Source organism: Cydia splendana, chromosome 27 (genome assembly GCF_910591565.1).
Source record: "Cydia splendana chromosome 27, ilCydSple1.2, whole genome shotgun sequence".
Lineage (NCBI taxonomy): Eukaryota > Metazoa > Arthropoda > Insecta > Lepidoptera > Tortricidae > Cydia > Cydia splendana.
The window spans coordinates 4,938,237-4,953,062 of NC_085986.1; the positions used below are offsets into that span (position 1 = coordinate 4,938,237).

General features: G+C 37.3%; 2 protein-coding genes and 1 long non-coding RNA gene across 3 annotated transcripts in view; 2 read left to right on the plus strand and 1 right to left on the minus strand.

Annotated features, from left to right (window-relative positions):
• Nucleotides 1-1,561, minus strand: part of LOC134803733 (uncharacterized) — a 31,327-nt gene extending 29,766 nt beyond the window's left edge. The window contains exon 1 of the mRNA XM_063776550.1: nt 1,032-1,561. Coding sequence (XP_063632620.1) covers nt 1,032-1,230 — 199 coding nt within the window. The 5' untranslated portion in view covers nt 1,231-1,561. The remainder of the gene's footprint in view (nt 1-1,031) is intronic.
• Nucleotides 1-14,826, plus strand: part of LOC134803830 (uncharacterized) — a 180,380-nt gene that overhangs the window by 93,803 nt on the left and 71,751 nt on the right. The window lies entirely within an intron of this gene.
• On the plus strand, nt 1,651-8,222 carry LOC134803688 (protein PFC0760c-like). The gene is made up of 4 exons (XM_063776480.1): nt 1,651-2,141; nt 4,083-4,216; nt 5,130-5,217; nt 6,609-8,222. Exons 1-4 carry the CDS (start codon nt 1,931-1,933, stop codon nt 7,838-7,840), a joined length of 1,665 nt encoding a protein of 554 aa, XP_063632550.1. The 5' UTR covers nt 1,651-1,930; the 3' UTR covers nt 7,841-8,222.

Consider the following 14,826-nt stretch of genomic DNA (forward strand, 5'->3'; position numbering starts at 1 on the left):
AATAGTCAAAACGATTTGCTACTGTGAAATTTATATGAAACACTAGCATGTGACACCGCAACCAAATTAACTACTCTTTATAGTTTTATACGGGTTTTAAAATAGAAATTGTGTAGCTACAAATAACTGCTGGCTATGTTTCTCTATGTATTAATCTTCTGGTGCTTTATTTCTTGCATGGTGTAAAATAATTAATTTGAAATACAGTCAAATACGTATTGAGGGAATTCAACACCAACATATCATAATTTTGGTTGCATTACTTTTACTGTGAATGATCAACAGAGATTGGCGGGGGTGAGCTATTTACCTTATAATTTGACATGTCTTACATCATATTATAAGGCAAATAGCTCACCCCCGCCGATCTCTGATGATCAAACAATGAAGCAAGTTGAATGTGTTTAAGGTTATCTTTGCAGAGATATTAATTCTCAGAATGTGATCTGTTATCTATTGCTTCGTTTTGATGTTTTATAAAGTTTTTTTTTATATACTTTGTGTTATATTGTTCCAGCTTAGATATTGTTTATTTATATTATCTAAAATGTTAAAAGACAATCATATTATTCTTAAACTAACTTAAAAGTCTAATTTTAAGCCTGAGAATTTAAGTGTAAAAAAAATTGGAATGGTCTTATTAGACTACAACTGTTTATCACATAGCAACAATATTAAAGATGAATCAGCACTCAAATAAATACATGATTAAGTTAACTGCAGCTCAAGGAGTGACCTTACAAATGCGTATTTTTTTGATAATAAACACAGTTAAAGGTCAAACGAAATACGATAGCATAACCATTGTCATCCCATTGCATAATAACTTGTCAATACTCGGAATAACCCAACAAGATTCTAATAAAAACAGATAAACATAAAAAAAACTCGCAATCAACTGACCAAACGGAAGCCGATTACATTATTAAAACAAATAAAATGGACAGTGATGACTCATTGGAGAGAAAACTAGTGTATAATAAAATAAACGCGGTAACCAGGGCCGGGAAAACCCGGCGGGCGCAACTTACCCATGTTTGTGACGTTGTAGTCATTCTGAGTGAAGTGCAGACTGCAAACTTTGGAGTATTTCGTGTACGGCTTCCCGCGTTTTAGAATCACGTTCCACTTGTCTGCCATGGTCTCATCGCGGGGGAACCGGTGGAATTTCACGTTCTTGGTCTTCCCGGCCAGCGAGGTGCACTGGGGCACCGTGCAGTAATAACCCATCGCGAACCGTGTGCCTTTGTTGTTACCGACTACTCCGGCAGCAATGTGAAATGCCGCCCGCGGACAAAGTATCTCACATCCAACAGGAAACTAACGGGAACAATGCGCCGCTAAAACTGATTATTTGTTGCAATCGTTATCACGTTTATGGGAATCGAAATCATCACACTATAGCCTTGAAAAGTTGAGCTAGTTGAAATATTTGACATGTATCACCACTTTTTTCAGAAAAATGGCTCCTGTTAACCATAGACAATTGAATGTTGCTCTAGTATTAATAACGTGACTTGAAAACTCACATTCAGACGAAATATTTATGCGATTACTTTACAGATTCTTTAGACTATTTTATATTTGTTTACTTTACAACAATAATGGGAATTAGATCTAGCTTTGTTTTTTCAGAAATCAACACTTTCAATTAATTTTGTTTAGTGTAATCGACTCATTTTCCGCACAAATAATCGATTATCGTGAAAGCAAGCTTCGATTCCATAGACAATATTTTCTACAAATGACTAATTATTTTTTCTGGTAACACTGGATGTTTTTTCTTTATTTTGATCATGTCGGCGCTTGGTGTTTGTGCGCGAAGTTTTGTTTGTTTTTATAAGTATTCCACCTGTACCGTATCAACAATGCGAGCATAACACAACTATGATAATTACTGAGCTGATGCGCCGTTCCAGCTAGCGCCAAGATGCCATATTACTGCACTGTGCCGCGTTGTACATCGATGGCCGGTAAAGCCAAGAATGTATCGTTTCATCAATTTCCAAGAGACGAGGAGCTTGCCAAGCTATGGAATCGCATACTGAAGAGAGGAAAGCCTTACACTAAGTACTCCAAAGTGTGCAGTTTGCATTTTAAGCCGGAGGATTATACTATAACGAGCGTGGGAAAAAATAAGGGTAAGTCGAGAAAAACGAACGTCGTTATCTCATTTATCTTGTTTAAATACCACGGCATCTTGTAATTAGTTTGTTTTGCAACTAAATATGTACTTAGTGCTCAGAATTAGGATATTATGTTAATTAGTATAGTCAATAACATGCAAATAGGACAGTAAATGGACCTATCATAGACAGATGTATTCTAAATGCATCTACAGATTTCTGTTCTCTATCATAGCCTTCTAAGACCACTGCCTAACTTTTTGGCTGTGTATTCTGAGTATACTCAGCTACATGTGGCTATAACTGGCTACATGTAGGTAATGTAGATTTCATACATTAATATACCATTATGATTGTTATTTAGGTATACCTAATATAGCTAAGTAGCTGTTAGTAAAAACCTGTTAATTAAAAAGTTGTTTGCACCTATAAATGGAGCATAGGGTTAACTGTACTCAATATTAACTCATGTTATGTTACTTTGTATCATCTGATGTATAGATTTACTTACATAGGTACAAAATTATGGCCAAATTGCAATGCTAATACAGTTTATTTATTTTAAAAACAAACTTATAAAGGGGTGGTTGCATGCTTTAATTAAAAAGGTTGACCCTGTTGCTTATAAGTAACAATATTGTAAGGCATTTATGCAAAAACAAATTTTGGGTCTCTATACAAAACATTGACAACTGATAAGCAAAAATGTATAAAACTGTGTCTTATTTGTGATTTTTGGGTTGCTTCCTTAGTAAAACCACCATATAATTGAGTCGCTTAACTTCAAACTCGGGTAAATCCATCTGTCAGATTATGCGATTTTGGTATTAAGAAAAGGTAATAGGGTAGATATTTCTGTGAGGGTCGAATGGATTTACCCGAGTTTGAAGTTCAGTGACATAATTCATTTGCAAAATATTGCTATAGGTTGAAAAAGCACTTTTCAGTCACATGTTTATGTGACTGAAAAGTTTGTTTCCATTTACACTGGTAGTTTTTGTCTGACATCTGAAATTTCAGTAAATAGTAATTCGCCAGTAACTGGCCACCTGTTAGTAACTGGCCACCCTAAACATTCACCTATAAACAGAATTCATTTTAGTATAAGCACAGAATAACTATTAGTACTACCCAGAAAATTCACTCCTTCACAAAAGTCAGGTTTAGGTATAAAATTATACCTCTACTTGCCGCCTACAACAAAATTGAAACTTATAGCCGCGCACGAACCGTGAATCTTCTTTGCGCGCCGCAGTTTTATGACCGAGCTGTGTCGGCACGGGGTTATCACTTGACAAGTTTTACTTTAGTTTAAATATGTAGGAATTACAAATGTTGATTCTGTAAACATAACATTTTTATCCCGAGATAGTATGTCTGATTCTCACGGAAGTAGGTATGCCACAGCTGTATTCCTTTGAAAATATGTCGGTCATTTCCTAACGATCCTAATATTCTTTCTGGGCAACCAATATTCAATAAATTAACGATGTCTATTTTAACTATTACTAAGTAATTACTTAGATTTAGGTTTCGAAGCCATTGTGTATTTTCAATTTTGCGCGAGCGCGACACGACTATCGTGCGAGCCGAGCGGCAGCCCACTGCCATACGCCTGCCCGGCAGGCGCGCCGGCCAAATGTACCTAAACTGCGTAGTGACACCCCCTGGTATAAGGTGGCTAGTTATTGACGGCTGGCCAGTTATTGAAACCTTATAGGTACTAAAATGAATTCTGCTTATAGGTGAATATAATTCATTTACAGTTTAGGGTGGCCAGTTATTGGCCGGTGGCCAGTTATTGGCCGGTGGCCAGTTACTGGCGAATTACCCTATTATGTTTTTCCTATCCAAACTTTAGAATTTTCTGTCTTTTTTTTATTAATATCTCTGTTTCTACATTATACAATTTAACTGCCAGTATTTATCATATTACCAATGTGGGTATTGTTACAGGACAGTGGAGAACCCTCCGTAAGGATGCCATCCCGTCGCAGAATCTTCCCTCAGAGTCCCCGGTGCCCTACACGAGACAATCCCCAGGATGCTGGGTGCCCAGTCAAAGTCAACCTACACTTACAGATCCTATGGTAAGAGCAGAACAAGATTTCTTCTTCTTCTTCCTCGATTCCTCATCACTGAGGGTCGCGACCACATGAGGTCAGGGAACAAGATTTAGATCATTTTAAACTCTCGCGTTTTGTACACATATTTAATTACCCGAACGGGTCTACCGCGACTCTTAAATTCTGACGTTTTAGCTGAGTTGCACCCCCATTGCGCATGAACTTGTAGCTAGGACAAAGCCAGGGCCGTCTTAAACTATGCTGGGGCCCTTGGGCACATAAGATTTTGGGGCCCTTTTGGAAAGTAAAGAAAGGTAATTAAAGTAATATTCTTCTACTATGATTTTCTATTATGGGTAATCAAATATAGGTACTGTTACTGTCTGGGCCCCGTGTGCCCTTATGGTAAAGACGGTACTACTAACAGCGCCTATGTGAGATGACGGCGCTATTTATATGTCGGTTTCCATCAGAGAAGGGTCCTTATGCACATGGATCATAAGGATATATATATATATTATGAACCCTTTAGGCATGAAACGCCACATATTATGTGACAGTTTTGAATGATTCACGGTTATTTTCACTAGACTTATATCGACCGGGATATGGACCGTGATTACCTTTTGTATTGTTTTCGAGCTCCCGATATTTCGACGCGGTTACATGCATCTTGTTCACGGGTAACTGATGATAGCGGGTGGGTCCGCGCAGGGAGACCGCGCTAGGTCTACCCTCATTCGTGCACGTCGGCTGCGTTCGCTTTCAACGTTGCCACTGGACGCGTTCACTCACACTCATTGGTCTGGTCGCGTTTACACTCGTTGGTCTGTCCAAACACACTCCACTCACAGTGTCACTATGCGTGTTTGACGTATTATGTGCTCCATAAAATAGTTGAGATGAGTGTGATATAAACATATAGCATTTGTTACAGGTGCAACAGCAAATGGCGCAAGCCATATACATGCAGACGATGCTGGCTATGCAGACCGCCGGCGCGTCTGACTCCCACGCTGCGAGCGGTAAGGAACACCCACTTTCTATCCCACTTAGAAATGTATTACATTACTTCATTTTAGGATTTTTACCCTACCCTAACATAGGGGTGGTTACTTACTGCTAGCCTGTCTCCGCAAACGTTTTGTCTGGTTGCCCTTGGCATAGGCCTCTCCTATATTCCTCCGCGCATCCCTGTCCAGAGCCTGTCTTCTCCACAAGGCTCCAGCCACCGGCCTGACTCCTTCCCATCTCATTTTTGTCCACCATCATTGTGATGTCTTTTGAGCATTTTTAGGGTTCCGCGGTTGGGCTATTTTAGGGACACAGCCGTAATGGCTTACGTGAAACTCGGTGTGGACAGCTTTTGCGAAGGCCGAAGGCCGAGCTACGCGTAGGCCCGTAGGCTGAAGGCCCGAAGCATCCCCCAGTAGCTTTAAGAAACGCACGGCCGAAGGCCAAGTTGCGGGAGGTTAGTGTTCAAACACAGAACAATTATAGTATGTACAAGTGTCTGAATGCGAAGGTCGAAGGCCCGGAGCCTCCGACATGTGCATGCTTCCTGCAAAGGAGATCGTCGATTTTGTTCTATCTTTTGTTAAGCGATTGGGCCCGATACCTATATAGATTACTGGAAAAACGTATAAGAAGTCTGCAATTAAGCGTGAGCCGGACTTAAGAATAAGAATAAGCTCTATCAGGGCCACAACCGCAATTGATTTACGTGAAACGTGGTGTGGACAGCTAGTGCGAAGGTCGAAGGCCGAGCTCTGCGTTGGGCCGAAGGCCTGAAGCATCCAAGAGAGGTGCGCCTCCACGCAAGGTCGAAGGATGAGCTTCAGGAGGTTAGTGCTCAAACAGAACAAATAACTGGTTTAAGTACGAGTAGCTAAATGAGAAGGCCTGAAGGATGAACTGCCGTATATCAGAGGGTCTACCGCGAACACCGAAGTTCGCAAATTGCGGGGATTTCTCTTTTACTCCAATGAAACCGTAATTAGAGTGACAGAGTGGGATGCCAGCAATTTGCGTACTTCGAACAAAATTAAAGATAGCCAGCCGTGTGTGGAAAAATTGAATGAACAGTTGAATGTACTTATGAACTTCGCTTTGCTCGCTCGTTCGAAAATATGTGCAGTACGGAACCCTTGGGACGCGAGTTCGACTCGCACTTGACCGGTTTTTTTGGGTAATGGTACGCAATTGTAAGCAATTTGCTAATATAAAAATCAACTTTCGACAACCAGCCACCCGTATATTTGAAACTAGGCATTCTTTTGTATAGCCCGGTTTGCTCATTACGTTACTTTAGATTTGATTTGAATGGAAAAAAAATGTTTGGAATATCTGCCTTGAAAATAAAAGCTCTCATCGGTTTTTTGGAAGTATTTAAAACAATTGCTTTTTCCATTTTCAGATCAACCACCTCCGTTGCCTGAATCAACCAATCCAAGCCCTTCAAGCAGCTCTCTCTCCGAGATAGAACTCCTACTACGAAGAGACGCAGAACAGCCTAAAGAGGTCACCTTTAAATGCCATGAATGCTCCAAATGCTTTAAAGATCCTGATGTGTTCATACTCCACAAAAGGACCCATAAGAACACCACACAACTAGAAAAAGAAAACTATAGCACCAATATTCAAGACCGAGAAGAAACACTAAGAGCTAATCCGATTTTAGCTAATTTGCTTAAGTCTAGTATGAGACTTGAACCAGAAACAAATATGTCAAATATATTGACGGTTGAGAACCAAATCATGGCAGCGTTAGCTTCTAATATGGAGGCGTATATAAGAACATTATCATCTATGTTAACAAGTCAAGGTAATAGAGAAACAGATGAAAATAATGATGATAACGATCAAGATGGTTCTGATTGTGGGAATGAGACGAAAGATGAAAATAAAGAAGATACAGATGAAGAAGATAGTATGTGCATAGATACAAATGAAGATGAAAATCCTATGGACGAAAATGATGTAAAAGATGAAAATATACATGACAGATTTAATGTTCAAGTCACGGCGTGTGTTAGTCGAATAGAAACGCCTGCAGACGAAAATCACATCTTATCTAATGATGTTAATGGTGATGATTCAATGAAAGATGAAAACCAAAGTGATGATAAAATTATGAATGATAATGAATCCATAGAAGAAATATACGAGGCTTCAAATCATGGAAACGATGATATAGAAAGTACTGAAAAAATACATGATACTTTAAATAATCATGAAAATTTTACAGAAAGTAATGATATAATAGAGTCTGAGAAAGACGAGATTGAAACGCAAACTGAAGCAACAGTTCATAAATATCATGAGAATTCAAATGAAACCAAATTGCTTGATGAAACAAGCAGAGAAGAAATGAAAGAAAACATAGTGGATGAAAATCACGTGAATACAGATAATAACATAGATGATACAGCGAGAGAATCTGATGATGAAAACATGAGAACAGATAATACATCAAATAATGGAAATAAAGAGGCTTTTATAGATGATTACAAGCCAAATGATGCAATAAATGAAAATGACAGACAAGAAATGTTCGATGATAATGGTAAGTTAGATCAGGCTAATCCTGAATGTGATAGTGATGTAGTTACAGAGTTAATTAGAATAGAATTAGAATTAGAAACTTGAGGTTATGAATTAAATCTTTTTTACTTGTATAAATGGCAACATTAACCATTTTGGTCACTCGCAAGCAAGCAAAGTATTCTGACAAATGTAGTAAGAAAAATTCGTCGAGTCAATGTATTGAAGATATTTTTGAACCAAATGGTTTTTCTTCGATTTTGTATATCTGTCAGTTGAAATTTTAAATTTGAATCATAGTTTATTATGATTCTTTTCACCACACCAGCTTGGAAAGGCTTACTTTGCACTTCAAAAACTGATAGCAAAGTTGCATTGTATTCACATGTGAGACAAAGTAATCAAATGCAAATTTTGAGTTATTTTCTTATGTTTGCTGGTAGAATTGACTTTTAAATGATGATTTTGGGTGATAAATATTTAATAACATTTATTTGGGTTTGATTTTGTTTGATATTTTACACTTAATATTTGCTTCGGGTTGGTGTGGCGAAAGATTCTTTGTCATTTCGATAAAAACTGGTTACAAACGAGACTTAAGAGAATATTATCATGATTAAGATCATATACCCGCCTTACAGACTGCTAAAGATGATGTATATTTTGTTTATAAGTGGATTAGTTTTAGTATTGAGGTGTAGTTTACATATATTTAGAATTTGCGGGTGTTCCCATTCATTTCCATTAATTAGCAAATTTTGCTGGTGTATAAATAAATAGTATATGTTAATTTGTGACAATCTTGAACGCATTTTGAGGCTTGAATATATTAATATCTTCAAATGTACATAGAGACCGACAGAAGCTTTCTATGTTACCTTATATGTTTATTCCTCTTAAAATCGTGTTCATATAATTGAAGGAACAAATCAAATCATAATTTTAAATGTAACCCAAGAGACTAAAATAAAAGTTGATCAGCACAGTTTATAAATATTACGTACTATTAAAACGTAATTTAGTGTATATATTAATTAATATTGCTTATAAGAAAGATTGGACAGAATCATATTAATCATGTCATTATCATCAATTAACTGATCTCATAACTATGGTTATATGTACCTATTCACCGCAAGATGTTTTGATTTTACAAGTTTTCTGATATGATTATGAATATATTTGAATTTTGATGGTGTATCAAACCTAATATAAGTTTTGATGTATTGTGATAAAATTAATTACCAAACAAATCATCCTCATCTTAGAATCATTGATTATGATTCTAAGATGAGGTTTCATCAACTTTTTGTTGATTCAATTTTAACCCCTTACTGCATATAATAAAAAAAATTGTTGAAATTTGAACTTTAATAGCTATCAATAGAGTTAAATATCATATCCGCCATATATGGCTTTTTTTTTTTTGAAAGTTGTAGGCACTTTCTAATGTTAGAAAAATGTCTAGAAATGATAAGTTTTGTTATCATGTATATTTTATTCAATATGGTAACATAGCATTTCACAACTAAGCATTTTAAAGGAAGTGATTTATTCAAATAAAAACAAATTAATAAAAAAAAACCATGGAACTGTAATTAAAATCATGTCAGAAAACTGTCAAGTGAATAATTGAGAAGCATTCATGAAAACTTAAGACTGTATTACATAAAGACTGGTACCCACCGATTTACAAATTGATAATTGTCTAACGTACTTTTAAGTATACATATTTTACCGTTCTAATATAAAAGACCTTAAACTTTAACACACGCTAACATCATTGGTAGAAGCGAGACAATATAAACTTTAATACATAGCTTTATGGTTGCTTTGACATTGACAGCGTGACTGGTGGCGGTGGCGGCGGCGGCAACCATAGTAGCGGGACACAGCGATCGGACCTTCCGTTCCCACCTAAGGTGGCCGCTTCTGCCGCCGCCGGTCGCGCAAAGTCGCGGCCGAGACGTTATGCTCGGTTATGAAATGTAAAAGTAAAGGTCTTTTATCCGCGAACGGTATATAGTAATTTTAAGTTGTAGTGCCTTACTTCCAGTTGCATAGACATCCATTAAATTTTAAGCCACCTTTACACTCTGCGACTTTGGTCCACACAGAAATTGCCGCGCGAAGCAGCTCGGTATGTGTAGACGTGCCTCGGCCGCAATGCCTCGGGCGAGGCACGTCTCCGCCGGCCGAGCTGCCTCGCGAGGCGGCTTGTTCGCCTATTAAGGCCTATTCAATCGCGCGATTGTAAGGCGCATTTTAGCGTCGTCGTCTAGTCAGCGCTATGGAAAATAGCGTCGCTGCGCAGTTGCGCCAACGTTGCGTCGAGCAGCAGCCATAGAGTTTACTAGACGCCGACGCTACTGTCGGGTGGCCCTTACAGTAAATGAGTGCTATTAAGGTCTAATAGTGTATCAGGGATGTTACGGAGCTCCGGTTCCGTTTCCGTTAAGGCGGAACTTCCGTTTGGTATTACACATCCGTTTCTGTTCCGGTTCCGTTATGTTTGAAACGGAAGTTATAACGGATGTCAATGCTTCGCGCGGCAGCGGCGTACATCAAAAACAAACAGGTTCATACCAGTCATTCGCTCATCGCCCCGCTTGCCACGTGCTACGCTAATTTGTTGTTTGTTTGTATACTTTGTTTTATTCGTGTTATTAAAATCGTATGTGTTCTGTTGTGTACTGACTACTGACTGTGTGTAGTGTGTGTGGTGAATGTTAGTGTGTAAAAAAACCCACAATGAAGCCGAAATCAAGTTCGATTTGAAACTATTTTGATGAAGTTAGTGGGGACACGGTTAAGTGTAAACTTTGTCTGAAGGTTTATTCTAGAAAGGGGAAAACGACTACGTCGTTAAAAAGTCAGGCTCCGATTCTGGTTCCGGTTCCGTTTCCGTTTTCGGTTCCGTTTCCGTTTTCGGTTCCGTTAAACAAAATTGAAAATATCTGTTTCCGTTTTCGGTTCCGATAAAACCACATCCGTTACATCCCTGTAGTGTATCATTAATGTACTTCTATGCAATTGGGTGGTAGTATATAAAAAGTTTTGTAAAAATGGCGGCTAGTTTTGTACTGTTTTAATACTTAGTAAAAGTTTACGTATACATATTGTATTGGTTTTATTTTTGTATTGTAAAACCTCCCAACTGACTATTGCCCTTTAAGTAAGTATGCACAGCACATATTATTAAATTATTATATATACTCTAGCAAACCTACTGTAAGTAGAAAAAGTATTTATGTAATTTGCGGCCTTTTTCTACTGACTGTATAGTCCGACAAGAAATTGTAGAAAATTATTGAGAACGCCACTTCCTATGTAATTGCAGGGTGGCCACTTTCTGGAAAACCGGGAAAAGTCAGGGAATTTCGCTGGTCATGGAAAAGTCAGGGAATTGTCAGGGAAATTTAATGGAGGTCAGGGAATAAAAATTGTCTCTGTATGTACATAATAAAATAAAAATAAAATATTAATTTTACCATCTGCAAACATTATATATCTACTATAATTAGTCTAACGCATTCATTACCAGGGAGCGTGGCCTAGGAACAAACTTGTATGACGGTGGACGCACATTTGCGTCGGGGCTTGGTATCATATGAAAAAGCTTTTTGAGGCGATTCTAAAACTATACCACATCATTACATTTCAGCCATTTTTAGGGTACCGTACCCAAAGGGTAAAACGGGACCCTATTACTAAGACTCCGCTGTCCGTCCGTCCGTCCGTCCGTCCCTCCGTCTGTCACCAGGCTGTATCTCACGAACCGTGATAGCAATCGAAATTTTCACAGATGATGTATTTCTGTTGCCGCTATAACAACAAATACTAAAAACGGAATAAAATAAAGATTTAAGTGGGGCTCCCATACAACAAACGTGATTTTTGACCGAAGTTAAGCAACGTCGGGCGGGGGTCAGTACTTGGATGGGTGACCGTTTTTATAGATACGAGTAAAGGGTTCCGTCCCTTCGTGTGCGAGTCTGACTCGCACTTGGCCAATTTTTTTTTAAATTAAAACAAAAATAGTTTTCAAAACATACCAAGTTTGGGCTTCTCCTATGAAATTTTTTTAGGAACTGCGGGTCAAAAATTTAATTTTGATCTAGTTCGTTTTTTTAAGAATTAGAAAGAACTTGCAAGAAGGTAAGCGATTTTGACAAGTCTTTTAATTGAAAAACGCTTTATAAAAATCAAAATTTACATCCAGGCCATAATTGTTAAAAAAAAAAAAAATCAAAATTTAATACTTATGAAAGCAGAAGAATATAAATTATCGTATTAGATTCATAATTGTTACATATTTGCCGTAACTTATTTTTAAAATGTGTTTTTCAATTAAAAGACACATCATGATTATTTACCTTATTTCTAATGCTAAAAAACGAACTATAGTATGCGTGTGCCAAACGGCTAACCTGTACATCGATTTGCGGTTTTCTATGAAATTGGGGTCGTACGTCTGCCGCTAAATAGGTTAATAATAGGTAACGCTATATCCTACCACGGCGGTAAAGACAAAATAAATATTGAAAAAAAAAAAATATCCACGCGGCTCGTAATGCTCAATCCTTGTACACGGAGGAGCTACACAATAAGATGGAAAAGTTAAGTCCAGAGGCGAAAATCAGAGCAGAAAAAAGAAAAGCTGCGGAAATGGTCAGAGAACTAGAAACAAAAAGGCGAAAAATTCTCGAAGGAGCTGCCAAAGAAGCTGCGTTATTGGAAAATCTGTTATCAAGTTGTAATAGATTTTGTTATTATTTTATATCAAAAAATTGTTTAAGGCCTTGTATGTATAAGTTACTCTTATGGTTTAGTATGTGCACTAGTGCTGCTCTCTGGCGGCAGAACATTGCAGTAATAAGTACTCCCTATTATTTTTTATCGGGCTATTTCGTTCAATCATGTATCGAGTACGACCACGGTCTTTTAAATATAATGAATTTTAACTTCTTTTTTATTTTGCTTTATTAAAACAAATAGTTTTTCTTAATAAACTGCTTAATTATTAAGTAACATCAATTTCAAGGACATTGGGTGTTGAAAGCCCCTTAATTTGTGTATAAAAGCGGTTATATGACATTTTTTCCACGATTTTAACAAGTTTACAAAATTTTCGGTTTCGACAATAAAACATGTTTCGGTCGGACACTAGTACTGTTGTTTCAGTTATACCCAAGATTTTTAACCGACATCAAAAAATTAGGTTTCTTAATTCGTCGCTTTTGTACCATAATACGCAAAACGTTGAAGTCTAGTACTTACTAATACGATTAAGGCCCGTATAAAGTGTTCCCTTTAGTATTTCTCGCTGGATTATATTATATGATACATTTAATATCCAATAAATTCAGTAGTCAGAGGTACTGTTTCAATTGGTTTTTCCTGTACAGCTTTTAACAAAAATGCTCAAAAATTAAATGAATTACAGGGTAATTGTATGAACTGTGATAGCAAATTACAATGAAACAGTACAAAAACGTCACCTGACGTAGGATGTGAACCCACGACTTCCGTCTAACTATGCTTTCGCTCTTACCAACTGTGAGCTATTCAGATTCTGCAAAAACTCAAAAATGTATTCCAATTATATATTTTATATTTATTACATTTAAGATTATGGTCAGGGAAAAACTTGAAAAAACGCCTGGAAAACCGGGAAAAGTCAGGGAATTTTGGTTATAGTAAAGAGTGGTCACCCTGAATTGTCACATTTTTGACGTAAAATGCTTAAACATGGCAACAATTTACTGAGCAATTCTCAAAAAGTTTGTACATTTCGATCACATCGACCAGATTTTCTTACACATTTGGTAACAAACAAGGAATGTTTCTTAGAAACTTTCTGGGACATTTTGGGAAATGTGGTGGAAGTTGTTCAGCTTCGTATACTCTGCCAGCATACCAGTTTTTATAGAAATCTAAGATGTGATCGAAATGTACAAACTTTTTGAGAATTGCTCTAGTATGGAATTTTTTTAGTTGGATTTTATATAATTTCTACTATTTTATGTCGCACTATAATGGGGAGGCAACTGCCAAATATATTAATCGAACAATCATACTCGTATGGACTCGTTTCTTGCGGTGATGGAAAACATCGTGAGGAAACCGGACTAATCCTAATAAAGCCTAGTGTCCCCTCTGGGTTGAAAGGTCAGATGGCAGTCGCTTTCGTAAAAACTAGTGCCTAATTGTCTGTCAGTTCTTGGGATTAGTTGTCAAGCGGACCCCAGGCTCCCATATGCCGGGATAACGCGAGGAAGATATGGACTCGTTTCTTATATGGCTGGGCTTCAGGAAGTTAAGTTCTTACATAAATTGTTGAATGATAAAAATGTAGGTAAGATACGTATGACTTTATTTGCATTAAAAACTAGAATTTCTTATTACTAGGTACTATTAATATATTAACAAGTAACAATATATTAGAATTAACAACGCAGGTACACTTAAAAAGGTTCAGTCCATCCGTAAACAAATGGGGCATTATCTATGAAAAGGGACCTTATTGTCGATGGCGCTTACGCCGCATAGCGCCGCGCAGCATTGTATTTCTATCGGAGCATCGTTAATAATGGCGTAAGCCATCGACAATAAGGTCCGTTTCATAGATAACGTCACAAATATATGTTGGTACTAGAGTTAGACCAGGAAAAGTCTGCAACGATTTTGGTAGCACACGCAGTGCAAGTGTAATTTATACGTCATAATTTCATAGAAGTTTGACGTTTATAATAACACTTGCACTGCGTGTGATATCAAAATTGTTGCAGACTTCTTTTGGTTCAACTCTATAATAACAAACAATAATATATTAGAATTAACAATGTATATTAGAATTAACAAGAATATATGTGACGTTATCTATGAAAAGGGACCTTATTGTCGATGGCGCTTACGCCATTATTAACGATGCTCCGATATAAATACAATGCCGCGCGACGATGTGCCGCGTAAGCGCCATCGACAATAAGGTCCCTTTTCATACATAATGCCCCATATTAGAATTAACCTACACTTAAAAAGGTTCAGTCCAATATTAACAAATATGTTGGCTAATGTGCCTAGTTAAG

Coding starts and splice junctions, on each gene's coding strand:
- LOC134803688 (XM_063776480.1), top strand. CDS start 1,931: ATGCCATATTACTGCACTGTGCCGCGTTGTACATCGATGGCCGGTAAA. Junction 2,142..4,082: donor GAGCGTGGGAAAAAATAAGG/GTAAGTCGAGAA, acceptor GTATTGTTACAG/GACAGTGGAGAACCCTCCGT. Junction 5,218..6,608: donor TGACTCCCACGCTGCGAGCG/GTAAGGAACACC, acceptor TTCCATTTTCAG/ATCAACCACCTCCGTTGCCT.